This window comes from Apostichopus japonicus, chromosome 14 (genome assembly GCF_037975245.1).
Source record: "Apostichopus japonicus isolate 1M-3 chromosome 14, ASM3797524v1, whole genome shotgun sequence".
In the NCBI taxonomy this organism is placed as follows: Eukaryota; Metazoa; Echinodermata; class Holothuroidea; order Aspidochirotida; family Stichopodidae; genus Apostichopus; species Apostichopus japonicus.
Window position 1 is genome coordinate 24,948,165 of NC_092574.1, and position 17,660 is coordinate 24,965,824.

The window sequence follows — 17,660 nt, forward strand, 5'->3', positions numbered from 1 at the left end:
ACATATTGCACATAATTCTAAAAAGTACCTCCCCATCCCCCGACACCCTATATTATTTGAGATTCTTCCGTTACTCAGCTTTAAAAAGACGATAAGGCTTGATGGATTTAATATGATTTGGAAGAGTATTCCAATCCCGAATTGCCGTGAAGTAGAAAGTAGAGCTAACACCACCCTAAGAATAAATAACATAGAAATTGTGATGTCCTGAACGAGTCCCCTGAGTATGAATAACAGAGGTCTTGGTGAAATTGGTGGTGAGGTACGGAGAACTGCAGTTGTTAAGGATTTTGTGTGCATGGTTTAACCTAATGAATTTTGCTCTTCTCTCTATAGATAACAATCCAAAAACCGGAAATTCCCTCCTGCCCAACATGGAATCTTGGGCTTTGCATAAGTATTTGGCGAACCACTTTACTTTTTTTTTTTTGTAATTTAAACCTTCTTTTTAAGAGTATTAATTGTGTACCAAGAAGAAGAAGAGTAGTCAAAAAGACATTGAATAATACGACATGCATAGCAGTCTTCTGCATCGTTGATTCAGGCAATTGGCTTGGCGATGCATAAAACGGAGCCTCGAGTTGGCCTTTTTAATAACATCAATAGCATGCTCGTTAAAGCTCAAATGGTTGTCGATTAAGACACCAAGGTATTTGACAGCATTAGTAGCAGAAATGGAGTTGTTGCCACTTGTAGTAATTTTGAAGTCACCAGCTTTTTTGAGCATGCTATCAGTACCAAAAAGAATTAATTCAGTTTGCCCAACATTGAACGAGAGTTTTTTGTCATTAAACCAGTCACTACACGCTTCCAGGGCTTCTCCAAGTCTTGGGAAATCACCTTGGCGCTCTTGTGAGAGAATAAAATAGCATTATCATCTGCATAAAGCAAAAGCTTAAAATCAGTGTTCAATGAATCACACATGTCATTGATATTGCAGCGAAACAGGATAGGGCCCAAAATACTCCCTTGAGGAATGCCATAGGTGACCTCAGAGAAGCACCCACCCACGCATGTAATTTGAGATCTGCCGGAAAGATATGAAAGAAACCAATTAGTTGATTTGACACCCATAAGTTTTAGTTGAACGAGTCATACAAATCAATTAAAAAGGTGTTGGTAGTAAATTTGATCTAAAGCCAGATTGATATTCGTTAAGCAAGTTGTTGCGGGCAAGGTAACTTTCAAGTTGTACAAAGACTGCTTTTTCAAGAATTTTTGAAACAATACACAATATACTTATAGGGCGGTAATTTGCACAATCAGTTCTGCTCCTTTTCTTGTGAAGGGGAATGACTTTTGCAACCTTGAACTCATCAGGAACTTTATCATCAAAAATTGACAGGTTGACGATATGTGTTATAGGGGTCGTTAAAATGGAAGCACCATCCTTGATGAACCTTGCTGGAAGATCCTCAAGGCCTGTGCTCTTAAGAGGGTTGAGGTTCTTAAGCTCTTTTTAAATGAATTCCTCGGTGACTTATTCAAGGTACAAAGAGTCTCTCACCTTCGACCGATAAAAAGGAAGAACAGATTCGGAAGTATAGTTAAAAATGTGTTTGAGTGATGGTAGTTTTTCCACCAATTTGGCAGCAATGTTGGTGAAGAAGCCATTGAAACAATTTGCAAAAGCTTTGGGTTCATTTACCCTTAAGTTATTAATATCTACGACAATGTTAGAACTGTTTGATTTCGAATTATAACACACGTATTTCAACTGTTTCCATGGCTTCTTTGAATCATTACGATGTTTTACAAGTTTAGACAAATAAAAACTAGATTTGGCTTTTTAACATCACTCTTGACCTTGTTTCTCATAAACGGTATTCTATGTAAAGAGAAGCATCGTTTCTGTTATGTTTTAAGTTTCTTTAAAAACTGGTCTCTGTTATGAACGTCATGAAAAAAACAGGGATCAGAATGTGAGATAGTGAAACCACAATTTTGCAAATATTTTGAACTACGTAGAAACATGATTTATCTAAGATATCAGTTTTTCCCCGATCACAGAAAGAATTAGAACCAATCGATGCATTCATTACTGACCTTAGGAACAAAGCTAAAGACTGTGAGTTTGAACACTGAAAGATTCTTTAGTAAAAGACAGATTAATATGCGGGCTACTCAATTAGGCGTAGGCTACTACGGGTAGACAAACTAACACTAGAACTTAGAAGAAGCAGTCAAGTTAGAGTCAACACATGTAGAGCTCATGAGACTACAACAGCTCAATTAACAGAACGCTCTCACGATCAAAGCAGAACATCAGAAGTTCATACTGTCAGGTCAAAGACTATTCATAACAAAACATGTGGGAAATGTGGAGGACAACACAATTTTGGGGGCGCTCGGCATATGGCAAAGCTTGCAGCAGATGTGGAAGAGCACGACCATTTCGAGCGTATGTGTCGAACAAAGCTTAGATGTGAGGGTAGTGCCAAACAACCAAACATAATCAACAGGGGCTATGACAAAGGGCCAAGCAGCCATGGTTGTGGGAGAGGTCAGTTCATGCATCGCCAGGGAACTTCCAGTGGCAGGTTCAAGAAAAATTGTACAAGTAGTCCTACACGGGATCAAAATAAAGTTCACGTTCTAGATGAAGACATCCCTATGACTGATACAGACAGTGAAAAAGAATAACCACTTTTTGTTAGACTCATAGGACTCAACTACGTATAAACAAGAACATAAGAATCAGGATCGATGGAAAGTACAATTAAGGATTCATGGTAATGAAGTTTTAAGTAAAATTGATAGTGGTGCAGAGTGTAACATACTCCCAAAGAAAATGATAAGTTAAACCCAACAAATGCTGATCAAATGAGAGAGTAAAGAGAAATTGGTATCCTACAGTGGGGATCGTATCAGAGTAATGGGACAGACTACATTGCTTTCGAGTTACAAGGAAAGATGTACCCAATTAAATTTTATATCATAGAGGTAGATTCACAACCTCTACTGGGTGTTGACAAATGTGAGAAAGAATTCAAAATAATCAAGAGAGTGTATTCAGTTGTTCAAGGTCAAACAAAAGTTGAAGAATCAAATTCCAAAGAAAAGGGATCAGTTCAGGTCATAACTGTATGACTAAAGAAGATTTCATACAGGAATATAAGGACAAACAATTATTTACAGGATTAGGATGTTCGTTAGGAGAAATAAACCTGCAAGTGAAAAAGGATGCTTCACCAAAATTCACCCACCTAGGAAATATCCAATTGCTCAGAGAGCAACACCGAAGACAGCATTACAGAAAATGCAAGATGCTGAAGTAATAGTAAAACAAATTGAACCGACAGAGTGGGTCAATAGTCTTGTAACGCCTATCAAACCAAATGGAGATTTAAGAGTTTGCAAAGATCCTCTGTATGTGAACAAAGCATTGAAAGGGGAGCATTTATCCTTTGAACACAATTGAACAAGTAATCACACATTTGAATGGTTCATAATATTTCACAGTTCTAGATGCCTCTTCAGGGTACTGGCAATGTAAGCTAGATGAAGCAAGTTCCAAAATCTACTTTCAATACACCTTTTGGTAAAAATCGGTTCCAGAGATTACCTTTTGGTATCAATATAGCACCTGAAATATTTCAAAGACATATGGCAAACCTGTTTGAAGGCATAGAAGGAGTCATGGATGAAGTACTGATCTATGGCCGTACTGAGACCGAACATGATGTACGTGTCAAAAGATCGTTACAGATCTTAAAAGAACAACATGTGGAACTAAATCAAAACAAGTGTAAAGCATCAGAAGTTACTTAACTAGGGCATAGTCTGTCAGGAGATGGTCTAAACTGTGATCAACAGAAGGTAGAGGCGATACTAGAAATGCCAAGTCCAGAAAATGTAGAAAGTCTTTGCAGATTCTTTTGGTATGCTAAATTATTTAAACAAGTTCTTGCCAAATTTGTCAGGGGCAACAGGTCTATTAAGGGAACTACTTTTAAAATCAGTTAAGTGGCATTGGACCAAATTTCATGGAGATTGCTTCAACAAGCTTAAGAAATTGTTGCGTTAAGCACCAGTGCTAGCTTACTATGATGCTAGTTCAAAAGGACTAGGGGCAGCCTTGTTACAGCAAAGACGACCAATTGCGTATGCCTCAAAAGCATTGACGACAGCTGAAGAAAACTGCAGCCAAATAGAGAAAGAACTGCGAGCAATTTTGTAAGGGGTATTATGTAGCAATAAGGAGAGTGGTACGAGTCAGAACACTGTCGGTTGAAGATTATCTCAAAGAAACCTTTATGTAAGGCTCCTTTGCGACTACAAAGAATGATAATGCAATTAGAACACTATGTAGCCGTGATGTCAGATATTTAAAGGGCAAGAAATTATTCATAACAGACACACTAATTTGTGCATATCTTCCAGATTTTGGAATAACACTTGAATGTTCATTGGAGGTTACGGTGGTGAACGAACTAACTCCAATTGGCACAGTAAAATTTGAGGAGTTCAAAAGGGAGACTGCCAATGATAAAAATTTGGAAGTAGTTTGCAAGGTTGTAATCGAAGGATGGCCAGATCACATACATCCCTTTGACGCGAAACCTTACTGGACTGTGAGGGACGAATCAACAATAGTTGATGGAGTACTGCTCAAAAGTGCTAAAATCATTTTCCCTCAATCTTTTAGGAAAGAAATGTTGTCGAAGATACATGAGGTTCACCAAGGAATCTCTAGAAGTAAAGAGAGAGCTTGGGAAATTTTGTACTGGCCAGGGGTGATTTTATTAAATAGAAGAAATGGTTATGTACTGTTTAAGATGTAATACCTATGCTAGCAACATCCAAGAGAACCTATGCAGAAACATGACAGTCCAGGTCAGCCTTGAGCAAAAGTTGCAAGTGCTTTTTATCAATTTAAAGGTGAGCAGTATTGCCTAATTGTGGGCTATTATTCTAAGTATCCTAAGATAAAAAAGATATTGCATCACAAGCTGTAATTAAATAATTGAAGTCAGTGTTAAAGTAAGTTGGCCTGACGTCTCGATCCTAGCAGGATCTTCTTCAGAGGCTAAATGACAAGTACAGTAACAGAAGGGACAAAAACTCGCACCGTAAACAGACAGGTTAATGAGCACGGTGAACACAATGATATAGATGAAAGGGGATTATAAGAAGACAATGGATGGTGAGAAGAAAGCAACAGGGAAAGAGGAGAGGTAGGAGATAAACAGTGGAGGGACAAAGAGAGGATTGAAGGAACAGGGTAGGAAATAAACTGGGGAGGGACAAGGACAAGAGGTGTGGAGGAAAAAAGGAGGGGAAGAGAGCTGTGGGAGAAAGAGTGAAAGGGGGGGGCAACAAGGGGTGAAGGAGTGGGGGACAGAAGAAAAGTTAGTCATTTCCTTCCTGAATGTTCAACCCATGAGGTTGAATGGTGCGAAGGCGTTGCATCCAGAGTCTCTCTCTGCTGATTCGTACTAGGTCTTCTTGAGGGTGGTTTTCGTTTCGCCAACATAAAAGGAAGTAATTAGAACATTTCTTTGAAGATTAATGGGATCAAAAAGCTTTAAAGTAAGCATAGGTATAGCTGGAGAATCATGGGACACACACCCTCACATCCATACACCCTCACGCACATACACCCACCTACACTTAAAATGAACTCAAACAGCGACTGTAGAATGATGGAAGAAGCAATTAGACACCACAACATGTATGGGTGACACACCATGTAAACAGAAAAAAAGGAAGCCAGCTAGATATCTTGGACAGAAGCTCGAGGTGTGGCTGAAGACAGAAGCCTACAGATCGTGTCTCTGTGGCTGTGTACCATGAGGCATGCGGAGGATATAGGTACAATAACAGGTAAAAATACATGTTAACTTACGCATATATTTCGCTGTTGGTAGTAGCAGCAATGATATAACCAGCACAGCCAATTGCCACCAGGTGAATCCCTTTCTTACTTAGGACATCAATCTTTTTGGGTTGTAAGAGTACATTTCTACCATTTCCATGCCCTAGGTAACCATAATTATTAGCATCAGTGCCAAAGCTGTAGACATCATCATCAGCAGTCAGAAAGAGAACAGAGTTTCCATCACTCCCAAACACATAGGCCACCTTAATTCTCTGTCTTAGTTTAGAGTCGATCAAGCCAAGAATTGGCCAGACAGCTTTAAACTGTACCAATGACATCTGCACGTAAAAGATATATATTAGATATAGAAGCTTGTTAGGCTGAAGTTAGTTTAGTTTAGTAGAAAAAAGGATCAGGGGGGACACCTAAGTCCCCATCAAGGACCCTATAGAGAGAGAAAAAAAACTGAAGACACAAACACTCAGACCCGATTACAATGCTTAAAGTGCTTGTCCAAAGCATTCTTAAACCCATTCACACTACTTGCAAGTACAACTTTCTCAGGCAAACCATTCCACTCATTCACAACCCTATTAGAAAAAAATTTATGCCGAATATTAACCCTACTATGCGACTTTTGGAGTTTAGGACAATGACCTCTAGTACAACTACTGTTAGCAAACAAGAAAAAGTCGGTAAAGGATAAATTGTCGAAACCATACACAATCTTGAAAACCTGGATCAAGTCCCCACGTAACCTCCTCAGCTCCAGTGTGGTGAGATTCAACAGTTGTAACCGCCTATAATAAGGAACCCTCTTTAAGGAACTAATCATCCTAGTAGCCCTCCTCTGGACCTTTTCAAGTACTTCCTTATCCTTAGCAAAGTAAGGGTTCCAAGCCTGCATAGCATACTCCAGATGAGGCCTAACCAACTGCTTATAAAGCCTAACTACGATGACCTCTTTCAGAAAATTGCAGTTCCTCTTGATCATACCTAAAACCCTATTACCTCTTTTAGCAGCTTCAAGACAATGTTTAGAAGGTTGCAGAGATGAGTCAATGTAGATACCTAGGTCTCTTTCAACAGAGACCTCTTGTAACTCCTCACCATTAAGATTGTATGTAAAGTTTTGGTTACTACTACCAATGTGCATTACCTCACATTTATCAATATTAAAAAGCATTTGCCACCCCTGAGACCAGGAAAAAATCTTATCCAAATCCGCTTGAAATTTCTCAGAATCGCTTTTGGAAGAGACCTCAGAATACAATTTGGTGTCATCAGCAAACTTCTTAGCTTTACACAAATTATCTCCGTCGATGTCATTTATATAGGCAACAAACAACAAGGGACCTAATACAGACCCTTGTGGAACCCCACTAGTAACGTTCTGCCAAGAAGAAGCACAGCCTTTAATTACCACCCTTTGTTCAATATTACCAAGCCAATTCCCGATCCAAGACAGTAAATTCCCTATGACACCCATGATCTTCAGCCTAAGTAAAAGACACTGGTGGGGAACTTTATCAAAGGCCTTCTGGAAATCCAGGAACACAACATCTACAGACCTCTGCCTATTTAGTGAACTTGTTACATCTTCCATAAACTGAAGGATATTAGTGAGACAAGACCTTTTTTGACAAAAGCCATGTTGAGACTCTCTGATCAAAGACTGACTGCTGAAGTGACAGACCATAGACCTTTTAACAACAGACTCCATGACTTTACAAACTACACTAGTGAGACTAACGGGCCAATAATTACAGGGCTTAGACTTATCACACTTCTTGAAAATTGGGGTAATATTAGCACATCTCCAGTCCCTAGGAACATAACCTTCATCCATAAATTTACTAAAAACCAACGAGAGTGGAACGCAGAAATGGTGTGCAAAAGTCTTCAACAAATGCGGATGGATTGCATCCGGTCCAGAAGCTTTAGAAACATAAGTTATGCATGCTCTCGTCAAATCACCGGGAAAGATTTATTGATTGTATACTTTTTATTTGCAGGTTAAGAGAGAAAGACTAGAGAGAGGTGGTTATTGAAATTAATTGCACTTAAACTTGTCATTTGACCACAGTGGATAGCCATCGTTGTAATATTTTGAACTATGGATGTGGTTGATTTACACCCACAACAAGACAATTCTTGTGTTGGATATAGAACAGTAGATGCATTCTTGCTTGCAGAGTTCATTGACAAAGAAATGTTATATGTCAGGTTTCAGGATATAAACCACCATTTTGGAGGGTGTATTCCTCTTTAAAATCAGATCTGGGCCCATCATGCACCGAATGATGGCTGCAAGAAACAGGAATTTTTAATGTACCCGGCTATTATCAGAAGGAAATAGCACAATATATGTTGTGATCCTTCGGGGTTTGTAAAGCCTTTCATAAATGTTTGACAATTTTGAGGTATGAATAATTAGGCACAGTACGTAATGGCAGAAGACACTTTCAGAGACGCACACTTTTGTTTCACTCTTTTACCAGAAATGTTGTGCATCAACCCACTAACTTATCAGTGGTACATATGATATTATCCTTAGCCTAAATCTTGATTGCTCAACATATACATCAATGTGATAATTAACGAAACAAGTTTGCTGTGATAATTCCTTTCCTCGGTATATGACTTGTAATTAACACACACCTTTTATAGTAACCACATAGCATAGGCCTACGTATCGATTATAGGCTATGGTAGCCTAATGCTTGTCCTATCATACATGCATACATACATACACGCTTCTATACATATACATACACACACTCATGTATATATATATATATATATATATATATATATATATATATATATATGTAGACACATACACGCATAGACACATATAACATACACCCTCTTCAGTCTTCAATAGGGGATCCTGTTGACTGATCAAACAAAAGAAAACATCTCTACATATCGACGACTATCTCAGGGACACCGTTCCACACATCAACAACTCTTTTTTGAATATAGTTTAAGCTGTGCACGGTCACGAGTTCCACACATATCTAACTGAAAAGGGAGGTCAGCGATGACACAAATCCAATAGGGTATTGCCTATAAACAAGAGATGTTAGCTATAGCTAAGCCTTCAAGTCTATCATCATAGTCTAGTTTTTTAAGGCCTGACTCAATTTTGGTGGCCCTCCTTTGAACCAAGCATATTGCTTTGCTAATTGTGGGTAGACAAAAGCATTACAGTACTGATGCAGCATAAGCTTACAAGTGACGTATACAGTAGGCCTACAATTAGCGACTCATGAGTCATGGGTAAGCGTAATGAATGACCTACAATAAATTGATATTAATTAAGCACAAACCTCAAATTAAAGCTGGTAGAACCAAAGTTGAATGCCTAAGTTAGGCTATACCTGTTGAGGATGTTGTCGACGTTATACAGATTGAAAATTTAGTTCCAGCCACGAAGTGAAATCCTACTCGGAAAGTCCCGCAGTGTCGTCACTTGGAAAGTCCCTTTGGCTATATACAGGCCAGCCAAGTACTTTAAAAATGTTAGCCTGTTGAGGATATTGTCGACGTTACACATGGATTGAAAATGTAGTTCCAGCCACGCAGTGAAATTCTACTCGGAAAGTCCCGCTGTGTCGTCATTGGGAAAGTCCCTTTGGTAATGAGCTGCTATGTTTACGGGAAGCCGAATATTCACTATTGGATTAACCTGAGGTATATCTGTTGTGTAGTAGAACTGGAAGATACTTTATCCGAATACCAAGTACTTCGAGTACCTGGTACTGTGGTCCAAGTACTGCTTTTAAGGATCATCCGGACAGCATGTAGCAGGCAACAGTTTTTTAGAGTACTGCAGCTAATTTCGAGTATTTCTTGAGTATTTTTGCATTATTAACTATATATACAAAATTTATGCTGACAACTGCTCCCTTCCAATGGTCAGTCCTATTAAACAATGATATAACAGTTGGCTGTGATGACATTGCTTGGATATTGTTATTATTGGCCTTATTTAGAATGTTTCTTTCATTATTTGCCTTATTTAGAATGTTTCTTTCTGATAATTGGAATGACAACATTGCAGTAGAATAAACCTTGCTGATGCGCACAGTGGTTTTAAACTTTCATACAGTAATGATATGCGATCATCAGTGATATGAATTTTTCCTCGTGTTAGCAACTTCTTACACGTACTGTACTGTACTTGATAATGTACTTGGCTAGTACATGTATGATGATGCCCGAGTAGAGAGTAATGAGTATTGTATAATAATTTCATTTGATTGCAAAAGGAATAAGACAATTATAAGGCTTTTTATCAGTTGTATCGCCAGTTTTACCCAAAAAATATATATTATTGTAATTTCTTTAAATAAGTTCTCGTAAAGAACTGATAGCCATGGTCGATCGATTACCACTACCAAGTACTATAAGTACCAAGTGCTTTAACATTCGATTACTTTTTACCCATAGTAGGGGCACCGATCAATTACTTGCAAAAAAGTGCTCAAGTACAACTCAAGTGCCGAGTAAGTTCGAGTACTACGACACATGGTGGATCACAAAATATAAGGAAGTCTATGATGTCATCATGGCAGACGTTCTTCAATAGCCTTACGTTCCTCAAATAATCTAATTATTATTTTATACTAGAAATGTGTTACAATGATTTTGGGATATTGCAATTAGCTGTGAATATTTATTTTGTATTGAGAACTTAATCAAAGTAATACAATTAGTAATACAGTGAAACACTGTGGTGTGAAAACCAATAAATTCACAAAGACACAGGCTCTCCTGAAATGACCATTGACCTCAAGAACAGGCTTGTTAAACTAAATGTGATACATCAACTTACTAAATATGTGATCTGTCCAAGCTTACCTTGCGATATTATGTTGAGGGATATGTGTTAGTGTAAAGAGACAGGTAAGAAGGGAATGAAGTGAAGTTTTGGCGTTTGTTTACTTCCAATGACCTTCATCCTCCACCAAAAGCAATACCGGGCCCCTTAAATTTGATATGGTCCATCTGCAAACTAAATATAAGATCTGTCATAGGTTCCCTTCTTGCAATATTATGTTTACAAGGCTTTCACGATTTGACCTTTGATGACCCCAAATTACCTTTGACCTCCATAAAAAACAATAGGCTTCTTGTACTCAATGTGGTACGTACTTCTATAAACTAAATATGAGGTCTGCCTCTGCTTCCCTTCTTGAGATATCGTGTTTACAAGGTTTTCACAATTTGACCCTAGTGACTCCAAATGACCTTTGAACTCCACCAAAAACAATAGGCTTCTTGTGATACTTGTACACACCAAATATGAAAATTTTCCGATCATCCGTTGTTGAGATATCGTGTTTACATGGTTTTGACAATTTGACCCGGGTGAACTTAAATGACCTTTGACCTCCACCCAAAGCAATATGCTTCTTGTACTTAATGTGGTAATTCTACACATTAAATATGACGTCTGCCTATGCTTTCGATCTTGAGATATCGTGTTTACATGGTTTTTCACAATTTGACCCTGACGACCCCAAATGATCTTTGAACTCCACCAAAAACAACAGGCTACATGTAATTAATGTGGTTCTTCAACACACTATATATGATATTGGTTTGACCTTTTGTTCTTGAGATATCGTGTTTACAAGGTTTTCACAATTTGATCCCTGGTGACCTTAAATGACCGATGACCTCCACCAAGAACTATAGGCTTCTTGTAATTAATGTGGTTCTTATACACACCATATATGAAATTGGTTTGACCCTTCGTTCTTGAGATATCGTGTTTACAAGGTTTATACAATTTGAACCTTGGTGACCTCAAATGGAAAAATGCAAAGATTACGATTATCATCGAAACCAAAAACTTCCTTCTTATAGAAAATTAACTACTCCAAGCCGGAAAAGCATTCTCGAGATGAAACCTAAACAACTGCATATACAATATAACGGCAAAGCAAAAAAAGAAATCAAACCAACATTTGTTAAGCAACCATGCTGCAGCGACCGGAATATATCTTTCATAAATCGAGTTTATTCACTGATAAACCTGAATAATCAGGGTGTTTCGTTTGAATGGACCGATATGTATAAACCAGCTTGTTTGTCACAGATAAAACTTAATTCTTTCAAACAAAACAAGTTACTTCGAAGCCCATGGTTTTCTCATTGCTATGCCATGTGTAATTGATAGTCTAGGTTTATCCAGCTATAAACTAGCTAAAGCGTGATCTAGATTTTGTCTTCCGATAAACGCGAGAAAAGGAAGATAAAATAGGAAAGCCAAACAATAAAAAACAAACATAAAAGCAAGCTAAGGGTAGTCCAAGTGATTGTTTATTTTGACTGATGAAAGAGAAAATAGATCTCGGTATCCAGGTGAATTCTACATTCAATTCATATACTGACTCACCGTTTTCGATACAGAGCAAACCTAACTTGAAGTTTACACGTTTGGTCCAAAAATGAACATGAAACAAACGTGTGATATCATAGAACCTGACCAAAAAGGTACGGCCGGGACAGCTAGAAAATAGCAAGGCGTTTACAGTTCAACACACCTTGGTTTATTGAAAATAGGTAGAGTTCAATGCGAATTACAATATTGATATGTTCAAATCCCTTCTCTTGTTGATTAAATCTTGGTATTTACAAAATTCCCAGTGAGAGCTTGAAGTAGCATGCAATTTTTCACCATAACAAGGGGGAGGGAGAGGATGGGATGCCAGGTATGGATTTTTCCATGTTATAACAGGTGGATATAATGACACTGAAAGATCTTGAATCTCTACATATTGTAACGAAAATGTTACTTGTTATTGAAGTAACTTCTTTTATGTCTTTGTTTTCTGAATGAGCGGTTGAATGGCTTGGACTAAGTCTAATGGCCTCCGTACATCTGACCCTGCAGTCTCTTCCATTACGCGCCTACTTCGTAGTTCTGTGTTTTTCCATGTTCTTAAATAAGCCAAAACTAAACTCCATAATTTGCATAGACCCGCGCGCGAGGCTATTCAGCCAATCACTAGACAGTTGATTTAATCACCCAATTTTTCCGGTGTATTCTTTTAGCGTTGGAATATTCCATGTGATATATTAGTATACATGCCTGTATTGATGTGAACTCAAGTGCAGGAGAGAAGAAGGCAGCCAGCGAAGGGAAAGCATGTCTGAACGTAAGTTGTGTTATTTAAGGCAAAATGAACCGTTTTTTGGACTTAGTTTCTATTAGGGTTAATGCTAAAGATCTGCTAATTCAATTGAATAATCATAAGAAACTCGTATTAAGTTTAGGACCCAAATATTTGCGTGTTTGAATTGCAACCAAGTTCGTAGACTTGACAAGGGCTAGGCTAGGTTTGTTTAGCTGTATAGTCAAGGCTTCATAATTGACGCACCGTCGTAATTGACGCACTCCAAATATTACTAGCAACGATACAGCAGGCCACCTAACCTTTTAGCAGTCAAGCAGTCACATATTTTATGAGTTTGAGTCCATTTCAGGTATATGCTGATCAATTTTTTTAAAAGTTTTTTTGGACATTTGGAAATCTTAGGCTACTCCCTAAAAATAACCAAAATAATCTCAGTATAATACCAGTACTCTTTAGGACCTGACCTGTCTGCATAGCAAACACCATCCAAAGTCAATGGATGTATACTTAGGCCTACACTACAGTTACTAGTTAGCTAATCGACGAATGTGTCAATTTAGGGGTATGAAGAACTTGACACAGCAGACATTTTGTGGTCAAATTCTTCTCAATTGTACGTTGCGTAGGCACAGAACAATAAATAGTTTGAGATCATTACATTTCTGAGGAACTTCACATATGAAAAATGCATGCAGTTCGGTGATTCGGATATTACGTTGATACTGTAGACATCGTCAATCAAATCTTTAAGTGCGTCAATTATAAGCCCACCATGCTACATGTGAATGTGACTCAGTGCAACGATAGAAAATAGATAATTCATCCTTATTTGGCTTCGTAAGAGTATTTGCAACCTAGAGAGCCTTTGTCGATCGGGCTCAAATGTTCACTTATCTTAAAGAAAATGTAGGGAAAGAATATTGTAAAGTAACATCACTTGTAAACATCAATATTTTCACTCAGTATACAATCGAGAGATACCTTCACACGAGTCATTATTTTCACGAGAAATATTCTCACAAATAATTATACAAACGAGACACCTTCTCACGTGTCATTAGGCTCACAAGAAATATTCTCCACTTGTCATTTAGCCTCTGGAGAAGATCCTGTTAGGATTGAAACATCAGGCCAACATACTTTTACACATTCTCTTACACAGGCTCTTGAGCGGATGAGCAGTTTGCTAAGTTTTATTTTATTTTGAGAAACATTCTCACAAGTAATTCTATACATGAGACTCCTTCTCACCAGAGACCTTCCAACGAACTATTTACTCGACAGCGATATAAGAGTGAGTGGCTGTCTTCTCATGAGAGACTTGCTTGCAGGCTAGTTAAATTTTCTCAATTCTCTCCCAAGAAACTTGCGAGATATCTTCTTGTGAAAAAGGTACTCATCATTAATTTACGCAGTCTTCACGTAAGAGATCATTGGTCCTTATTGTTTATAATAGTTAAGTCTTCTTGTGAGAAAGTCTACTCACGAGAAACGCTCTCACGTGCCAATTGCATGTGAACTTTACTCAATTCAAGCTATTATATGTTGTAGCCCAAGGGTATGTTTCGTCTATGCTCATTAGCTATTACTCATCATTGTGTAGATTATCTTGAGAAGTATAGATTGAAAATAAGCTGAGTAAATATTACTCTGTGTGGTAAACCCTTTCTGCTAAGCACTCTTCAATTCTTCAATCACAGACCAATTATCTGTATAAATGTGAGCAATAGTGTTATTTCCATTAAAAAAGGACATTTTCTTTTTGGCGACTGTTTTTTACCAGAATAAGTAGACCAAGGTCAGAGTTACAATATTAGGCCTAACTACAAGAAGGAATCACATTCTGGGCTACATCTCAGAAGAAGTTGGGGGACGGGGGGAGGGGGAGAAACATGGTTGCTGTTCCTCACTTATCCCTAAAATTTGCCCATCTTCTACTACATTTACGGAAATTAGGATCTACATAATGAACACATAGACACAGCTTAATTACAATCTTGTACATTTACTGTAGGCCTACTTTCACAAGAAAGGGACAATCCAGTTGACCAAACAGTATAATCTTCATTATTGTATTTCAGTGTTATATTTACAGCTGATATAATGTGAAATTCGAATCCAACAAAAGTTTGAAAAATGCATAACGTGTATGGAGTAAAGTTAAAAGAAAAGTGATATTTTGGTGAGATATATATATAATCCATGTTTCACTTTGACAGGACCCAACATTTGTTGTTATCATTCCTCTGTTAAAAATTGAACCAAGTCTTCCTTACATTCACAGCTATGGAAATGTATCCATATACTATACATTTGTGGAATTGATGTGACAATCATGTTGGGAGGCCTTCGTAATGACCCCCAAAAACCTTTTCACTTTACCACTCTAGACACAGTATAGAGTGCATGACAGATACGTGAGAAAGCAAACTGGTAAATCACATTTTTTGTAAAAAGCAGCTGTGTCAGGTACCAATAATATGCTAACGAGACATTAACCAGAAATCTGAAGCCAGATTCTGAACAATCTGAAGCACATATGAATATTCAGCTTCATACCTGGTATTAAGGGAAACTTTATGACCTTTCAAAGTAAGAGCAAAAGATATCACTCAAGCACAGAACATCACATGGCCAAAGAGGGGTGCGAATGCGGCATACATCATGGTTGAGAGTACAAAATACCAAAAAGAGGGGAGATGGGGTGGGGGGGGGGCAAAGCCTCCATGTAAGAAACCATATAGTGTACGGAGTTAATATGGGGTAGTCATGATACTGATAGAACTGTAATACATATATATTATTGTAATATATTAAGAATAATCCAATAATATTATTTTGAGCTGTGTAACTTATTGCAATGCAAAGCTAGTAGTGCTAACGATTGGGAAATAATCTAAATGGCAAACATTTTCATTGAAATATGTGCAACAGATTTGGAGGGCTGAAACATCTAGTCCAATTTAGTTACAGGACAAACTTTTGATGTGGATGGGCACTTAGGCTCCAATGCAGTTTGAAATGCCATGGTACAGACGTATGACCAGATGTATGATATTTGTTTTTCCAATTTTAAGAAAGCAATTTTGGAACTTTTAATACTATATAAAAGAAATTTAAAAATCACTCTTTCCAATCCATATTTCAACATTTTGATCAAAAAGACACCCCTCATGCAGAAATCTAGTCACCTGACTTTTTTTTTTGTCTAAACTTAAAAAAATCTTACAAAGTTGCTGCTGAAATTTCTAAACTTCTGAATTCAGGTTTCTGGTTGATCAGTTTTGGTTCTACTCCAATACTATTTCATACTAGATTCATAGCTTACCGTTTTATAAAAATAGGTTCTTTGAAGTATGTTAGCCTTATATAAAACAAAAGCAAATACGATGTTTGTTTCATGATGGGAATTATACCATTAATTAGAAGGTTGGAGGAGTGTTTACTGTGTGTGTTTGTGCTTGGGGGTGAGGGGGAGGGAAGGCTAGGGATTGGAATTGGTAATGCAAATTAACTGTATACGATGTAATTCTAAGCAGCTGTGCTATGTAATTTCTAGAGTAGATATGACCTTTTTTGGTGTTGTCTGTCTGACTGGAGAATCAAGTCCCCTCTTCTTGCAGCAGTAATGCACCGTTTTCAATACTTGAATGCTCCGTATTGGCCAGTTGCAACCAGGAAGTCTTGGATGATCTTGGGATTAGTCATTTGTTTGAAGTAGTCACTGGCAATAACAGCCGTCATGTGATGAGCACCGAATTTAGCGCACCCGACTCTTAGTAACTGTAGATAGAGATAATAGCATTTCATGCTTGGGATATATCCTTGGCTTGCTTCTATCAATTTCAAATAGTTTGAACTAAGTAAGGTTTTATGTTGGATTCCTTCTCTCCCTATGAACATTTTACATTTACTAATTTACAATAGTTCTGTACTCTTGTAGGGGTCAGTTGTCAGTACATATTAGTCAAGGTCATCTTCGGTGGCCTTGAGCTTAAAACGAACCTAATCAATCATCAACTAGGTTTATTGTTTCAGTCTCTCTTTTTCGATATTACTAACTATGCTAATTGTAATGCTTCAATATACCCGAGCACATGCTGGTCAAGCCTGCCTGTAGAAAAACAGTCCTGCTCAAATTCCCACGAGCACGAGCATTCATAACTTGTTACTTTATAACTAAAGTACCCCAAATACTACCTGTTGTGATTCATCCTTGAGCGCACCTAATTAATTGACCAGCCCCCGTATGATTGTAAACACAAGTGCTCTAATGGTGGGCACCGCTTTCCTCTTTGAAGACAAATTTGGCTTAACCACTGGGATAGTACACTGTGTGTTTAATCATCAATTTGTGCAGATGAGCGTTCAGTATGGCTAGCATTACCTACTCGGGTAGATTCAATCATTCAATCCCCCCCTATTTTTGGCCAGAAACAGGCGACTCGGGTGGTATTTGCTATAGGCAGGGAAGATTGGAATGCACATTGCCCTTGCATCTACCAGTTAACATACTTGTCACTCCTCAAATTCAATTAAGCATTTATAATTTGCTATTTGATAGCATAAACTACCCCAAGTACTGTCATTAGGATTCATCCCTGAGTGCACCTACTTAATTGACCAGCCACCATATGATTGTAAACACAAGTGCTCTAATGGTGGGCACTGCTTTCTCTGTGTGA

The 17,660-nt window shown here is 37.9% G+C and overlaps 2 protein-coding genes across 4 annotated transcripts in view; both read right to left on the reverse strand.

Moving 5' to 3' along the window:
- The window catches only part of LOC139979447 (RCC1 and BTB domain-containing protein 2-like), a 31,470-nt gene extending 22,081 nt beyond the window's left edge, over window positions 1–9,389 (reverse strand). The window contains exons 1-2 of one of the 3 annotated variants that reach the window (XM_071990242.1): window positions 9,208–9,389; window positions 5,849–6,159 (exon numbers count right to left, since the gene is read on the reverse strand). In XM_071990242.1, coding sequence (XP_071846343.1) covers window positions 5,849–6,159 — 311 coding nt within the window. In that variant the 5' untranslated portion in view covers window positions 9,208–9,389. Of the gene's footprint in view, window positions 1–5,848; window positions 6,160–8,687; window positions 8,885–9,156 lie in introns of those variants that run through there. The other 2 variants (XM_071990241.1, XM_071990243.1) reach the window with 2 other exon arrangements.
- Window positions 9,390–12,135: 2,746 nt separating this feature from the next.
- Window positions 12,136–17,660, reverse strand: part of LOC139979446 (RCC1 and BTB domain-containing protein 1-like) — a 36,883-nt gene continuing 31,358 nt past the window's right edge. Inside the window, exon 14 of the mRNA XM_071990240.1 lies at window positions 12,136–16,758. Within this exon, the coding sequence (XP_071846341.1) occupies window positions 16,615–16,758 (144 nt within the window). The 3' untranslated portion in view covers window positions 12,136–16,614. The remainder of the gene's footprint in view (window positions 16,759–17,660) is intronic.